This window comes from Neoarius graeffei, chromosome 9, assembly GCF_027579695.1.
Source record: "Neoarius graeffei isolate fNeoGra1 chromosome 9, fNeoGra1.pri, whole genome shotgun sequence".
NCBI classification, from domain to species: domain Eukaryota; kingdom Metazoa; phylum Chordata; class Actinopteri; order Siluriformes; family Ariidae; genus Neoarius; species Neoarius graeffei.
The window spans coordinates 14399358-14414242 of record NC_083577.1 but is presented as its reverse complement, the minus strand read 5'-3'; the positions used below and the strand labels follow the sequence as shown (position 1 = coordinate 14414242).

General features: G+C 42.0%; 1 protein-coding gene and 1 long non-coding RNA gene across 6 annotated transcripts in view; one reads left to right on the top strand and one right to left on the bottom strand.

Moving 5' to 3' along the window:
* The window catches only part of LOC132891467 (ribosomal RNA processing protein 1 homolog B-like), a 125765-nt gene extending 121990 nt beyond the window's left edge, over positions 1–3775 (bottom strand). For all 5 annotated transcript variants that reach the window (XM_060929037.1, XM_060929038.1, XM_060929042.1 and 2 more), the window contains exons 1-2: positions 3597–3775; positions 3234–3316 (exon numbers count right to left, since the gene is read on the bottom strand). In XM_060929037.1, the coding sequence (XP_060785020.1) occupies positions 3234–3316; positions 3597–3726 (213 nt within the window). In that variant the 5' untranslated portion in view covers positions 3727–3775. The remainder of the gene's footprint in view (positions 1–3233; positions 3317–3596) is intronic.
* Positions 3776–4356: 581 nt separating this feature from the next.
* LOC132891139 (uncharacterized) overlaps positions 4357–14885 on the top strand; it is a 55668-nt gene continuing 45139 nt past the window's right edge. The window contains exon 1 of the long non-coding RNA XR_009655284.1: positions 4357–4879. This is a non-coding gene — a long non-coding RNA (uncharacterized LOC132891139). The remainder of the gene's footprint in view (positions 4880–14885) is intronic.

The following is a 14885-nucleotide window of genomic DNA, read 5'->3' as shown; positions in this document are numbered from 1 at the left end:
ATGTCAAGTTTTAAAAGGTATAACTTCCAGGGGTGATGTCATTTTTGTAAGACTAGCACTAAGCCCTTTTGAGGATTTGTGCCTATACTTTGTCCTCTGCCTAAAGAGAACACTAAATAGAACTGCATCCCCTCACCACAGGACTCACCAGAGGACCAGTGGCTTTGATCCAACTTGGATTTTAAAAAAATAGTTCTGTTATAAAAATTGTTCTAATTATTATTCTAAAATAACTGAAGACTTAAATATGTCTCCTTTAACGGTTTGGCCAGGTCCAAATGCTCTGTAATAGGAGCCGTAGGGAGGGCTTCTGCACATGACCATCCTCATGTCCCCCCCCCCAAAAAAAAGTAAGTTCAGGGAAACATTGCAAAGGGTTCACTTACTTTTCTTACCACTGTTTCTCTCTTCATAATTGTGTGCAAAAGATTGTCTGGAATCTAGCAATACCAGAATCATGATGGTGGGCACACTGACTTAATTTGTAAAAATATGCGCATCATATGTTGTTGACTAACTGTAAATATCAGGAAATGAAAGCTCTGATTTGATTCTGATCCATCTCGTATCCATCTTTTGATCTCAAAAGTCAAAAAGAATTGACTCCAATACTTTCAGAGGAGACTGTACAAGTGTGAGGGTCAGGTGTTCACAAATTTTTCACCAGTATATAAAAAAAAAAAGAAGTATGATGTCCCATAATTTGTGAACACCTGACCCTCACACTTGTACAGTCTCCTCTGAAAGTATTGGAGTCAATTCTTTTTTACTTTTAAGATCAAAAGATGAATACGAGATGGATCAGAATTACTATAAAAATAAAATTGACTTGAATCATTAACTGATGAGCTCAGTTGGATGAGTTTACAGTTCTCCATCTGCCCAACATGTATCCTGCTTATCCTTCAGGGTTGTGGGGGAAGCTGTTATTAACTTTAAAGTGCTGATGACACGAACATGACTCTATACAATTTCTTAAATAAACTATACAACATGGCAAACATGTTAGATTTCTGTTATAAATTACGTGAAAAGAAGCTGTTGTTACGCGAATATCCAACTTTTAATTGCACAGCGCAAGAAAACTGGGTCCGTGGCTCGCGGCCATGTTGTGACGTCAGCGGAAGAACACGCTGCGGTTCACTGGCTGTTCTACTCAATGGAAATGGCGCATGAAAACGCCAGTGAACTTTCTAGTGCTAGCTCTTCAACAACCAAATACTGGTACTTTAAGCAGTGATCATGATGGCATGATTTTATCTGATTTTAAATCAAATCAAGTTTATTTGTATAGCGCTTTTAACAATAAACATTGTCGCAAAGCAGCTTTACAGAATTTAAACGACTTAAAACATGAGCTAAGTTTATCCCTAATCTATCCCCATAAATAAATGAGATTGATAATAATGTGAATTTTCACAACTAGTACATACAAACTCTGCAGCTTCTGATTCAGCAACTGCATAATACTCCGCAAAAACATCAGCAAGAACCTATAATATAAATGGAAATGCAATACACTAAGCTCAAATTACTTTTGGAAAGTATAATTTCTAAATTTTTTCTACATATTCTTGAAGTCGGTCATCGGGGTACTTGCTACCGTTCCCTAATAACCCATGGCAAAGGGTAAAGTGTAGTGTTGCTACGAGTACTTGCTAAAGCCTCTGGTGGAAGATCCTCGATGTGCTGATAAGACATACAGTTCTGTATAACACACAAGTGTCACGATAATCACAAAACAGATGCAAATTGTTAAAATACCTAATTTTTAAGCAATCATGTATTGATCTCTTCCGAATAGAACCTATGATAGCCTACCCTCTTTACCCTTTGCCTCTCGTTGCTAGGCGGCAGTTACATGAAAGCCGCAAGCTTTCACAAGCAAATACATGACTGATATCACGCCGACTTTATGATTACATTTATGATTATCATGAATGTGTACTCTATGATGTGTACTCTATGAGCGCTCTGGAGCGAGTCACTTCCAAGATGGCCGCGCAGACTGCAGTGTTACTATTTTTAGCATCATGTCGGAGCACTCTATAGCTCTACGTACCTTTATCTTATGTCGTTTCTCAACACATGTTCTGACAGGAGGACTGTCTTTGGAGGAGTCGCCTTGTCCCAGGCGACTGCTGGATCCGGCATAGCTACTAGTAGACTCCCTCCGGAATACTGTAGGCACTGCTGTTGGTAGCAGCACACGTTTGTGCTGAACTGAACACCCAAGAGATTCTTTTAAGCTGGGAAGGGTGTCAAAACAATCCAAATGTTCAGAGCACAGGACGGATGTTGGTGAGGGCTCCCACTTGTCACGAGTGCGCCTGACTTGCTTCACCCACTTCGCATGCAGCTCAGGATCTCTGGGAAACTTGAATAAACTTACCCCATCCTTGTGGGTTTTGGAGCAAAAGCCGGCAACACAACGCGAAGGCATAATATATATATATATATATAAAATAATGTATAATAATGTATAATAAAAATACTAATAATGATAAACTGAACACCTGCCGCATCAACAACAAACCGGTAAGTTAGGAGGAAGGTTCTTTCGCTGATGTCATATAGCTCCTCCTCCTCTTTCGTCTCCTGGGTGCTGCAGCCCCGTCAAATTTGCCCAAATAACCGCGTTTTTTATCAGAACTTGTAAAATAGGCGCCTTCGTGAATTAATATATGGATCATCGGGAATTACTTTTTATGTTATAAAACATCGCCAAAGATGTCAAAAACGTGTCATCAGCACTTTAATAACAGCTTCCCCCACAACCCTGAAGGATAAGCAGGATACATGATGGGCAGATGGAGAACTGTAAACTCATCCAACTGAGCTCATCAGTTAATGATTCAAGTCAATTTTATTTTTATAGTAATTTTAATAAGGAACATGGGCCACGGATCAGCTTTACAGAACTATAAAAATTCCAGATACAAATTTTAAAGATATAAATTTCTCCCTAATGAGCAATCCTGAGGCAATGAAAAAATTCCTAAGACAACATGAGGAATAAAACTTGAGAGGAACCAGACTCAAAAGGGAACCCATCCTCATGTGGGTGACCAGGCGTCTGATCAGAAATCACCAAACTGTGCCAACCTTCAGTGGTTTCATACACAATACTATCCAGCAAATCTACACACTACACGTTCATCACGGTCTAAATTCACCTCTGATTGCACTTGAGGAGGAAATGTGACACCCGTGAGGGAGGGAAACAGGTTTACCTGCAGAAGAGGCTTGTCCTGCATCCACAGGCAGTAGAAAAGCCCCTTCCATATCTTCAGCAAGTCTTCACTCGTGAAACCACCTTCAATTGTATATTAAAAAGAGAGAGAATGTTTTTACGATTAACAACGTTAGCTAAATGAACGAAATAAACAATTTAATGCGTACTTTAGTAGATTACCAACGCGGTAAGCAATTTTTACAATCTTTCCTTCACCCGCACTAAACAAACAGAATCTGAATTATTATTTAATGTGCCCAAGTTAGCATGAAGTCAGTTAGCATGAAGCTAAAAGCACCACGTTCCCCACATGCTAGTAACGCTGCTGTTTAATCAAACAAACACTCAACATCTCATTTACCTTCAATTTTTTGAGATCGAAGATTAATGTACTTCCTGAGCATCTTTAAAGCTTTAGTCCTCACAGATTTATCATTTGATGCTAGTCTTTGGGCAAAAGTAATCTCAGGCTCCTGTTGTACCGCTGCCATGGCTAATACTTTTCACGTGGAATAAAGCTTTCCCACCCGTATTCCTACAAACCACGCCTCCTTCACTAGGATTGGTCAGAAATTTCATACACAGTGAACGGATTGATCCGAGCATCGAGACGGAATGAAGCATTGTATACACAAAGCTTGATTTGTCAAAATGTGGGTGGGAACAATAACTTTTCAGTGAAACTCAAGCTGTGTCAGAAATCACTCACTCATTCAGTATGAATGAGGACTATATAGCTCTGAGTTCATTGGTAAAATGAAGGAAAAAAAAACTATTTCGGACACTACTCCGTCGCGACATTATTTACGTCATTACTGTCGCACAATTTAAACGTACCAGATCAGTCGGCTGGTGGGTTTTCAAAATAAACACATATTATACTGAGTGTATTTCCCGCATTAATAAATACAAAGTAATTTGTGTCTGCTGCAGTTTCGGTTACTTTAAATAATGCTGAATATTTTCTTCCTTGCCGCTGCCTTTTATTAAATCAAATTTAATTAATTCCTCACTCTGCACTGTAACTTTTATTCTTGGATTTTATCTGTCTTATTCTATTTTAGCTTATGTGTTTCTTCCTCCGTCCATTCACCCCCAACACACTACAATATTATTGCCGTTGTCGCGCCACAACTTATAAATTTGTCTCGTGCCTGTTTGTTGAAAAACAAACTACTGCCCACGTGACCAAGTCATGTGATGCATCGTTAGGCTGCCATTTTGGACGTCACGGCTCGAATCAGTTTGAATGCGAGGAAGGCGACAAACGAAAAACATAAAAGAAAAAGGAGCGAGATGCAGAAAACACCTTCACTATCCAGCGACGTAGGGCATTTACAGGGCAAGCAGAGGGAGAGGTATTTGCAAAAATTGAGGTTAGCAGGCTTAGAGAACGATGTTTACCTGCTTCCACCAGGATTGTTCACTGACGTACGGAAGTACACGAAGCCCTCGTCTTTACCTGACTTCGGCCCACATGATCTGTATACCTATGTCATTAAAAACCCATCGCCATACACAGGTATTGATCTGAAAGCGTATAAGAGTTTGGATGCCTACAAATATTTTGTGTCAGGCTGGGTAACATGCCTACATCAGTGAGTCGTCCCTGGAGCCGGTGGTCGCCATCTTATTACAGCTAAGGTTTGTTCACATTTTCATTTACTTTCGGTCCTCAGGATAAACAAAATGTTATTAAATGTCATTGAAATAACTTCTTAGTCTGTTGAGACATGGCCCGTTATAAATTTGCTGTTGCCAGGCAATGACCAAGAACTGTATTATTAGGGTCGGTGTCTGTGTTGTAGCAGTGTACTAGCAGCTAGCTGTTAGCACTAGCTAATGTCAACAACATAGTAGCTAGTATGTTACTGTAGCAATGTTTACGTTCAGTCATTTGGATGACTGTTAAAACCTTTCTGTCTCAATTTTTTCCTTTACTGTATTTACTAGTTTACTGTAATTATGATCCGGCAGCTATTTACACCGGATCCAGTGTAAATAGCTGTTGGAGCGCACTCCGGCTTGCTCCCCCTCAAATTAAGCAGCGCACTCCGGGAGCAAGCCGGAGCGCGCTGCTTAATTTGAGGGGGAGCAAGCCGGAGCGCGCTCCGGAACCTCGGCCGGAGCACTCCGGGAGCAAGCCGGAGCGCGCTGCTTAATTTGAGGGGGAGCAAGCCAGAGCACGCTCCGGCAGCTATTTACACCGGATCTGGTGTAAATAGCTGCCGGATCATAATTACAGTAAACTAGTAAATACAGTAAAGGAAAAACTTGAGACTGAAAGGTTTTAACAGTCATCCAAATGACTGAACGTAAACATTGCTACAGTAACAGACTAGCTACTATGTTGTTGACATTAGCTAGCTTGACCTTCAAAATGGTGGACATCGGGGCGTCACATGACCCTGTGACGTCAGGTGAAATACCTCAATACTCAATCTAAAATACTTAACGGTCCTTATAGTTTTTTTTTTCAGCGCAACCGCAATACATGATGGTATAGAGGATGTGCAGTCACATGACCCGTCCGTGTTTACTCCGCCATATTGGACGGCTTCAGGATTGTTTACCTTGCGCGAGCGTAGTGGATCCAGGGAGTAATCCCCAAGAAAATTCGGAAAATACCCCATCTACATCGCGCGATAACTTGTCTAAGTTTGTTCAGCATCTTGAAGGTGACGTGAGGCAGCGTTACGTGGAAAAGTGTTCCAGGTTGGGGATTGCAGATCCGTACAACTTGCCGCAATCCTTGTTCAGGGAAATTCAGAGCTCCTGTGCCGGCGATTTGCCCGATCTGGCCTACCACGACATTTACAATTTTCTTGTTAATCGTGAATCGTGTTACACTGGCAAAGCCCTCAAAGCTTACAAGAGCCTGGAAGCTTATAAATATTTTGTTGCGGGATGGGTATCCCAACTATACCTCTGGAAGATTCCGAAGAAGAATGTCTACTTGATAACCTCACGGGTAAGTGGCATTAAGACGTTTATCATAAAGAGACTATGCAGGACGCTTTATCGTAAGAATGTTCGAAATCTAAACTCAGCTCCAGGTAATGGCAGGGTTGTAAATATGTATGTTTTTGTCTGGAAAAAAAAAATCACAAATCACTGCTATCTTTATCTGTGCAGAATTATTATTCAATATCAGATCAAAGGCATATATGAGCCAAAAAGATTAAACATTGTCATAGACTAGGCCAGGGTAGTAGGGCTAGGCATAGCCATTTTAAATGTTAGAGATCAAGCGGACTAACAGCTACAAACACTGTACTGTCTAGTTTCTAAATATGCAGTTATCATTCAATCCGAAAATCAACTTAACAGATGTACTAGGAGTTAGGAATTAGAAGATTACACCTACCTGATATGAAGTGTTCACTACAAATTCAGCTAGTAGAACTGGGGTACCAGTTTTCTCTTCGCACAGCGGACACCCATTTTGCGTGTCTCTCCTCGTCTGCAGGGAATCTATAAAATGACAGGCCCTCCTTTTGGCCCTGTCTATTGGTACAACCAAATGCTGAACAAGATATAACCATTCTCGAAAGATCTACTCCCACACACTTGATAATTAGAACGGGTTTGTCTAAGTTCTATGCGCGGCCATGCCGTCCAAGATGGCAGATTTGCGCGAGCTGTGCAAATGTGCGCAGCTTTCCGATTTAAACTGTTTTTTTCTAATCCTTATACTTCCTATGTTTCATGGACTGTAATGGATTTGCTTATTTAGTAATTTTAATACAGAATTTACTTTGAAATTATAATCAGATACTCCAACGCCCCCCCCCTAAAAAAAAAAATCGGATCTGCGCGATTCAGCCGTGAAAAAGGCGGCATCCGCCAAAAGGCGCACTGTTTGCATCCCATATACCTAAAATGTTTTTCAAAAATGACCCTTGCGTGAGTGAAGTGACAAGTGTCAAATAGAAACGTGACAAACGAGCGATATTAAGTGTACATTACAATGTAAACGTACACTCAGCGGTTCCAGTTAGGCATTCTCCAGAGATTGTTTACATGATGTTTTGGTTTCCAAAAACAAACTTAAACACAATTGATTGTTTATTTAAACAACTTACCACTTATAAAATGGTCGGAGCAGACTTTGCTGTGTTTGGAAGGCTGATAATCCTTGCGGTTGATTCTCGCAAGCCATAGATTTCTCCTTTGTATGCTGAGTTTCTTTGTTTGCTCGCCTTCGTGCTCCCGTACAGTGGGAATTCCATAAAAGCTCCGCTTGACGTCATCATCTGACCTATTACGCCAGCCGTGAATACAACAGGTGTGCACCATTGCTAGCTTTAAATAGCCTGCTTGGGTTCTTTTGAAGACTTTGTACTCGCGCGTTACAATGTGTGCTCAGTGACCCGTATGGTAAGCTTGACCCACAAGATGGCCGCCACTAGGGAATCCCCGACTCTGTGACGTCATGTGAAAACTATCTATAAACAAGTGCACATGTTCATTTGTTTCCATACCAACTGAGAAACTTTGAGGCCCCAAAGGCTCCTCTGAAGAAAGTTGGCAAGGCTCACAAGCCAGTTTATGGGATTGAGCTGAACACAAATGGGAATAGGGCCAGTGATGGTCACAGAGCCTGTATGTACTGCAGGTTGCAGGGAAGGAAAACAAAAACCCTGTGGAAGTGCAAAACATGTGATGTTTTCCTTTGCCTTTAACCTGACAGGAACTGTTATGATGCTTGGCATCCAGATGAGGACTGCGATGAGGACTGACAGCAGAGAGCCACAATCCAGGGATGATCATTAGCTATTGAACATTTTATTGAGTATCTTACAGTTGAAGAGGGCATATTTATTATAAGATTTAGAAGAAGCCAGAATATTTAATCTGTGACTATGATAGCTTTGGCTTTTAGGGCTTCTTTTCTTTGCAGTAATTTTCCAAGCAGAGAGGTGTGGGGGCAGGGAGGTACAGTGGCCAGGGCCAGGGTCTTTGTCTTTGACAAATGGACTATTGACAGTGACAAGGGGGATTACAGGTGAATTATACCTACCTCATCAATATTCATTTGAAAGGGCAACTGGCTTTGGAGAAAACAAAGGTAGTCTGAAGTTTCTACAATTAATATTGAAACTACATAACATTTCTGAATGCTGTTCTTACTTTTATGGAGCCAACACCTATGTTAGGTTCAGACTTCAAAAGTCTTGTGCAGATATATTTATAGTGTGGTTTTGTTTGTTTTTTTCCAAGGTTTGAAGACTCTGAAAATAGTTTTTTGTAAGGTTGTGTTTGCACTTAATTTAAATAAAAACAAATTTCATTACATTCACTTTACTCTCATATTATTATTGCTGAGGGTGTCCAGAATATAACCATGTGTGTCACTTTTGCATGGATGTTTTTAGTTAGATGAAATACTTAAAAATGTCAAGGTTTATCAGACAGAGTGTCTGACAGGTCCAGGACCTCCAGCGTGGGGGACTATGTCCTAAACCATCGTATCCGATCAAATGCGCCCTAAGAAAAGTATTTCCTGACTTTTTAATTTCCATTCATTACCTCCTCTTATTTTCTCAACTTTAGTCACATTCCTTACATATTTTTATCATGCTCTCCATTATTATTGGGGTTTTTTTTCCTGTTCATCCATTATCTGTAACCGCTTATCCTGTGCAGGGTTGCAGGTAAGCTGGAGCCTATCCCAGCTGACTATGGGCGAGAGGCAGGATACACCCTAGACAAGTCACCAGGGTTGACACAGAGACAAACATTCACACCCACAGTCAATTTAGAGCCACCAGTTAGTTTAACCTGCATGTCTTTGGACTGAGAGGGAAATCGGAGCACCTGGAGGAAACCCACACAGACACAGGGAGAACATGCAGACTCCACACAGAAAGGCCCCCATCGGCCGCTGGGCTCAAACCCAGAACCTTCTTGCTGTGAGGCAGCAGTGCTAACCACTACACCACCATGCCACCCTTTCCAGTTCAGTCTCTGGTAATTTTTTGAATGGCTCTTTTACTACTAGAGCGACGGCTACAATTAGAGACACCTTAATGATGTTTTGGCCATTGCAAAAGTAGAAAAGACTTTCAATATGTAAACTGTGCATGAATAATTACTCAAACTTCCACTGGAAAAAAAAAATTAGTTGATTCCCGATTACTTAGCGTATCAGCTCACCTCAGAACACTGTTCGACACTTATCAACATCCATTTCTAAAAAATAATAATAATAATAATCGCTATGTAGTATTAAGTCAACAAAAGTTTATTTAGAATTTGTTTTACATAGGCTTATATTTAGTACAAAATATCTTTTATATAAATATATCGATGTCAGTGCTTACGTAAATGAAGTAATTCTCATGTTTGTAAACAAATGAACTGATGTTTAACCTGTGTCAGAAAATCTTTGTTCCACTTTCTACCAACTTTCTCAGTATTTTCGTAGATCATATTTTGTTAATCATTCATTGTTGTTTGTATTAATTTCTAGTTTTTTAGTTTACCAATAAATGTCAACAGGCAGTTGAAATTGTAATCACATGAAAATTCAGGTCAAAGGTGGCGTCATTCCTCAAACCAAAATATAAGCTGTCTACTGATATTGTGATATGTGGTAGATATTTACAACAAACGGCAAAAAAAAAAAATATTTCTGAATGGAATAGAAAAATATGAATATTTCAAGAATGTAATTTTTATATACTAGGAATTTAATTCTGGTCTAATTCTATTTATTATAATAGGATTCCAAATACTCTATAAGCATTCCATTCTGTTATGAATCAGAAAAAATATACATTATAAATCAGAACACTTTTTTTTTTAAAGTACTTCATCTACTTTAACAATGTTACACATAGATCAATATAAATGTAACTGTCACTTAATTCCACAGGGTGTTAATAATGGTGAAAGTGATCACTATTATTGACACCTCACGCGACTTCTCAACCACAGGTTTAGATACAAAATGGTGACGGTCAAATGAAAGAGTAAGAAACAAAGTAGGTTTCAACAAGGATATTGTGAAATATTGGTGAATTTCATAAGTAAAAACATGATCACACTGAAAAAATTCCATCTCGGGTAACAAGCTGCATCATCAGACGACAAGATCAAAGGACGGGGGGTTGTCTTCTGATTGATTAATTAACCAAATGCTGGGTTTCAGTCACGTGACTTTTCTTAGCAGTTTCACCGGAAGTGAAATAGCTGGTGGTCTAAACAGCTGCCATAGTGCAAACAACTAGCAATAACATTAGAGAATGCTCGTAATCTAGAAGCCACTGCTCGCTTTAGATATATTCAGGAGGTTGCTATGTGCAGTGAAATACACTCCTACAGTCTGGGAAAGAAGGATTTGTTATATGATCTCAAAAACTACCCTTCAGTTGAGTTCCCCGACATCTCGAACTATCTGGTGTTGCAGACATCCTTCTACATCACAAAACAAATGAAAACGTGGAAGAGTATGGAGGCTTACAACTTTTTTGTATGTGGCTGCGTAAAGGACCTTGGTATCAAGTCGCTGCTGAATTAATCCTGTATTGTTTGTGCCTGTGTAAGTATGTTTTTTTTTAAGCTTTTCGTTTGTGTCTTTACAACAAAGTGCTGCAAGTTGAAGGGTAAACAAGGAGCAGTTCACTTGATTCTCACTTGTGTTCACGCTTATCTCTCAGGTAAATCATTCACAAAGATCATCAGAAACCCCTTTAAAGACCTGGATATTAGTTATACAAGATGGAGAAGTGATTACGGCGCATTGTAACTGTATGGCTGGGTAAGAATTTTGTCGCAACCTTCATGCATATGGCCTTTGTGAGGAGTAAACAAAGAAACAGCTGGGGACTTTAGCACTTTGTGACTTAAAAAAAGTATCATAAAATAATGACACATGGCAAGAAAAGTACTTGGAAAACACTAATGACATAGCTGAGAGGGATATACAAACCTTTCCCGAAGTGATCACTGCAAACTTGAGCATGCTTCGACTCAGCTCCCTTTGATGAGGGAGCTTAGTTGAAGCATGGTGAGAGGTTCAAAAGCCACCTTTCTCGACATCTTTTTGTGAAATCCCGTGTTCGTTCACCCTTTTTTATTAGTTTATGGGGAACCCTGAAGAAATTTTTCAGTTTCACGGTTTGATCGATTCAAACAACGCAAGCGTTTTTCATGCACCTTCTCCGTACAAACATTTTGTCAACTGCGCTTTGGTAGACCACCAGCTAAAGTTTTGAATAACTAATGAGGTGGATGTGACGTCACTTGAAACCCAGCAATAATAACTATTGTAATTGAAACTCACCTTTGTAAAAATTGTTTTTTATTGGTAAATCTGAAAATAATCCAGCCACTGGGGGTGCATAAGCGTACTCCTGGTGCCAGTCCCAAGCCCGGAAAAATGGAGAGGGTTGCGTCAGGAAGGGCATCTGGCGTAAAACTGTGCCAAATCTAACATGCGGCTTGAAAAGAGAAATACCATACCGGATCAGTCGGGGCCCGGGTTAACAATGGCCGCCTCCGGTACTGTTGGTCAACAGAGTGCCAGTGGAAAGTATGTGTCATGCTCTGCCCCAGACATCCACTCCAGAGATTACGGATCTCTCACGCTAGCGCCGATCCGGATCCGGGATGGGAATTCCATCTCAACTGTATTCACTTCCTGGTTTTCACCGCTGCTTGTAAATACGCCGTTCTCAGACTCTGACTTCGCCAGAATGTCGTTTGCTACTCTAGCCGTTTCTGTGCCTTTTTGCATCTCATGGTTTTTTGCTCTAGCTATTTTTCTGGTTCATGATTTTTTGCACTAAGGTTTTTTTTCTTGTTCATGGTTTGTTGCACTAGCGTTTATTCTTGTTCATGGTTGTTGCACTAGTGTTTTTGCACTTGCCTGTCTCATGTTTTTGTCAAGTTTTTTGTCTCTTTTTTTTCCCGGACTATTTTTGCCATTTGTTTCTTGTCCTGTTTGTTTACCTTTTTGCCACGTCCTTTTTCCCTGGATTTATCACCTTATTTATTGGATAACTGTCTGTGTTCTGCTTTTGGAGCCTATCTCACCACACCTCCACCACCCCAACAGTATGTTACTGTTGCGTTAAAACGGAGAAGGGGGGAGACGTGATAGGAGAGAGCGTGAAAGATGGAAAGGAAGGAGCTTATGAGACCGACCCAAATGACTAGAATTTAGCCCCTAACTGAAGCTACTTCAGTCCAAGTGAATCACCCTTAAATTAATCTGTAGTGTTCCTCCACAGAGCAGGCCATTCAACTTAATGAATGTAGCAGACGCATGATTCCTCAAATGCAACACTTTATTAAGAATTCATTTCAATATAAAAATATATTTAAAACATGCAACTGTGGGCGGCACGGTGGTGTAGTGGTTAGCGTTGTCGCCTCACAGCAAGAAGGTCCTGGGTTCGAGCCCCGGGGCCGGCGAGGGCCTTTCTGTGTGGAGTTTGCATGTTCTCCCCGTGTCCGCGTGGGTTTCCTCCGGGTGCTCCGGTTTCCCCCACAGTCCAAAGACATGCAGGTTAGGTTAACTGGTGACTCTAAATTGACCGTAGGTGTGAATGTGAGTGTGAATGGTTGTCTTTGTCTATGTGTCAGCCCTGTGATGACCTGGCGACTTGTCCAGGGTGTACCCCGCTTTTCGCCCGTAGTCAGCTGGGATAGGCTCCAGCTTGCCTGCGACCCTGTAGAAGGATGAAGCGGCTAGGGATAATGAGATGAGACATGCAACTGTAGCTCCAGTATAACTTGTATGAATTGGGCCTCAAGAGGCAGCAGTGTAACAATGCGACATAGGCTCAGTCCCCCTAACCCCACAAACCAAACAAATAATCATAGCACTCTAGAGCAAAAACAAAATAAAAAATACAAACCCAAATAGGGGCGGCACGGTGGTGTAGTGGTTAGCGCTGTCGCCTCACAGCAAGAAGGTCTGGGTTCGAGCCCCGGGGCCGGCGAGGGCCTTTCTGTGCGGAGTTTGCATGTTCTCCCCGTGTCCGCGTGGGTTTCCTCCGGGTGCTCCGGTTTCCCCCACAGTCCAAAGACATGCAGGTTAGGTTAACTGGTGACTCTAAATTGACCGTAGGTGTGAATGTGAGTGTGAATGGTTGTCTCTGTCAGCCCTGTGATGACCTGGCGACTTGTCCAGGGTGTACCCCGCCTTTCGCCCGTAGTCGACTGGGATAGGCTCCAGCTTGCCTGCAACCCTGTAGAACAGGATAAAGCGGCTAGAGATGATATGAGAGATATGAGAGACAAACCCAAATAATAAATACACACTCAATAAAACCTGTTACAAGAGACACGTCACCACACACGCACAACATAGACACCAAGCATACCACAAACACATCAAGCCGCCATACAATGGCCCACAGGAAAAGTGGAGAGCAGCAGCCTTAGATTAAGACCCGTAAAGGTAGTTTAGAAACGTTAAGCCGAGTAGCAGAAGATGGCAGTAGAAAGCAGCAACCGCATGCAGCATATGTAGCAAGCCGAATCGAAACAGCAAAGTGGCAACAGCAAAGCAGCAGCCAGCAAGTTTCATAGTTGCTGTGGTCAGCACAAGGCCAAGAGCTGACGTAGCAAAGTGCACAAGGAACGAAGGCCAGCGATCTGCCCCAGCACAAAAGCAGCTCTCACCCTCTCTCCTCTCCTCTTGCACAACACTTTCCTTAATGGAGCTGAGCTGCTGCAGTCCGCAGGCCGCCAGGTGCCTCCAACAGTGCTCCCCGAGGCACGCGCTCTCCTCGCACAGCTCATGCACTTGGTGTTCAAGTTCCTCAATGCAACCCCTCTGCCTCTCCAGCAACCCCCGCTGGGTCTCGACCATGTTACTGAGCTCCCCCAGGTACCCAGCCGCCCCACCGGGGTCCTCCGCCACGCCCTCCATGTCTCAGTGCGCGAGACGCCCGTCCACAGGGACAGGCCTGTGGACACCACAGCACGCTCACGCACAGGCTGCGTCCCAATCCACCACCGTCGCCGCTGCACGCTCTCCACACAAACGTGAGCTGCAATCATGACACCTGTGCCTTAAAAAGGCCAACTGCACTGATGGCTAAATTAATGCCACACCCCCGTTCTCACTTCCATTGCACTTCGTCCTACCACACTTAGAATTGAGGGTAGAAACACTGAATGTGGGAAAAGTTCCCAGAGTGAGAGAGTTAGCAGGTATGATGGAAAAAAGGAAGTTGGACAGTTTGTGTGTGCAGGAGACGAGGTGGAAAGGAAGCAAGGCCAAGAACATTGGAGGTGGATGCAAGTTGTTTTATTATGGAGTCGATGGAAAGAGAAATTGTGTTGATATTGTTTTGAGGGGAGAGTTGGTCAACAGTGTGATTGATGTGAAGAGGGTGTCAGAGTGATAGGCATGAAGTTGGAGATTCAAGGAGTGGTAATCAATGTTGTGTGTGCATATGCCCCACAGGGTGGATGTGAGAATGAAGAGAGTCTTTCTGGAAAAAGATGGATGAAGTGGTAGAAAGTATATCGAGGGAGAAGCGCATGCTGATAAGAGCAGATTTCAACAGACATGTTGGCGAGGGAAACAGAGGAGATAAGGACATGATGGGCAGATATGGTGCAAGAGAGAGAAATGTGGCAGGGCAAATGGTGGTTGATTTTTCAAAGCGGATGAATTTGGCAATAG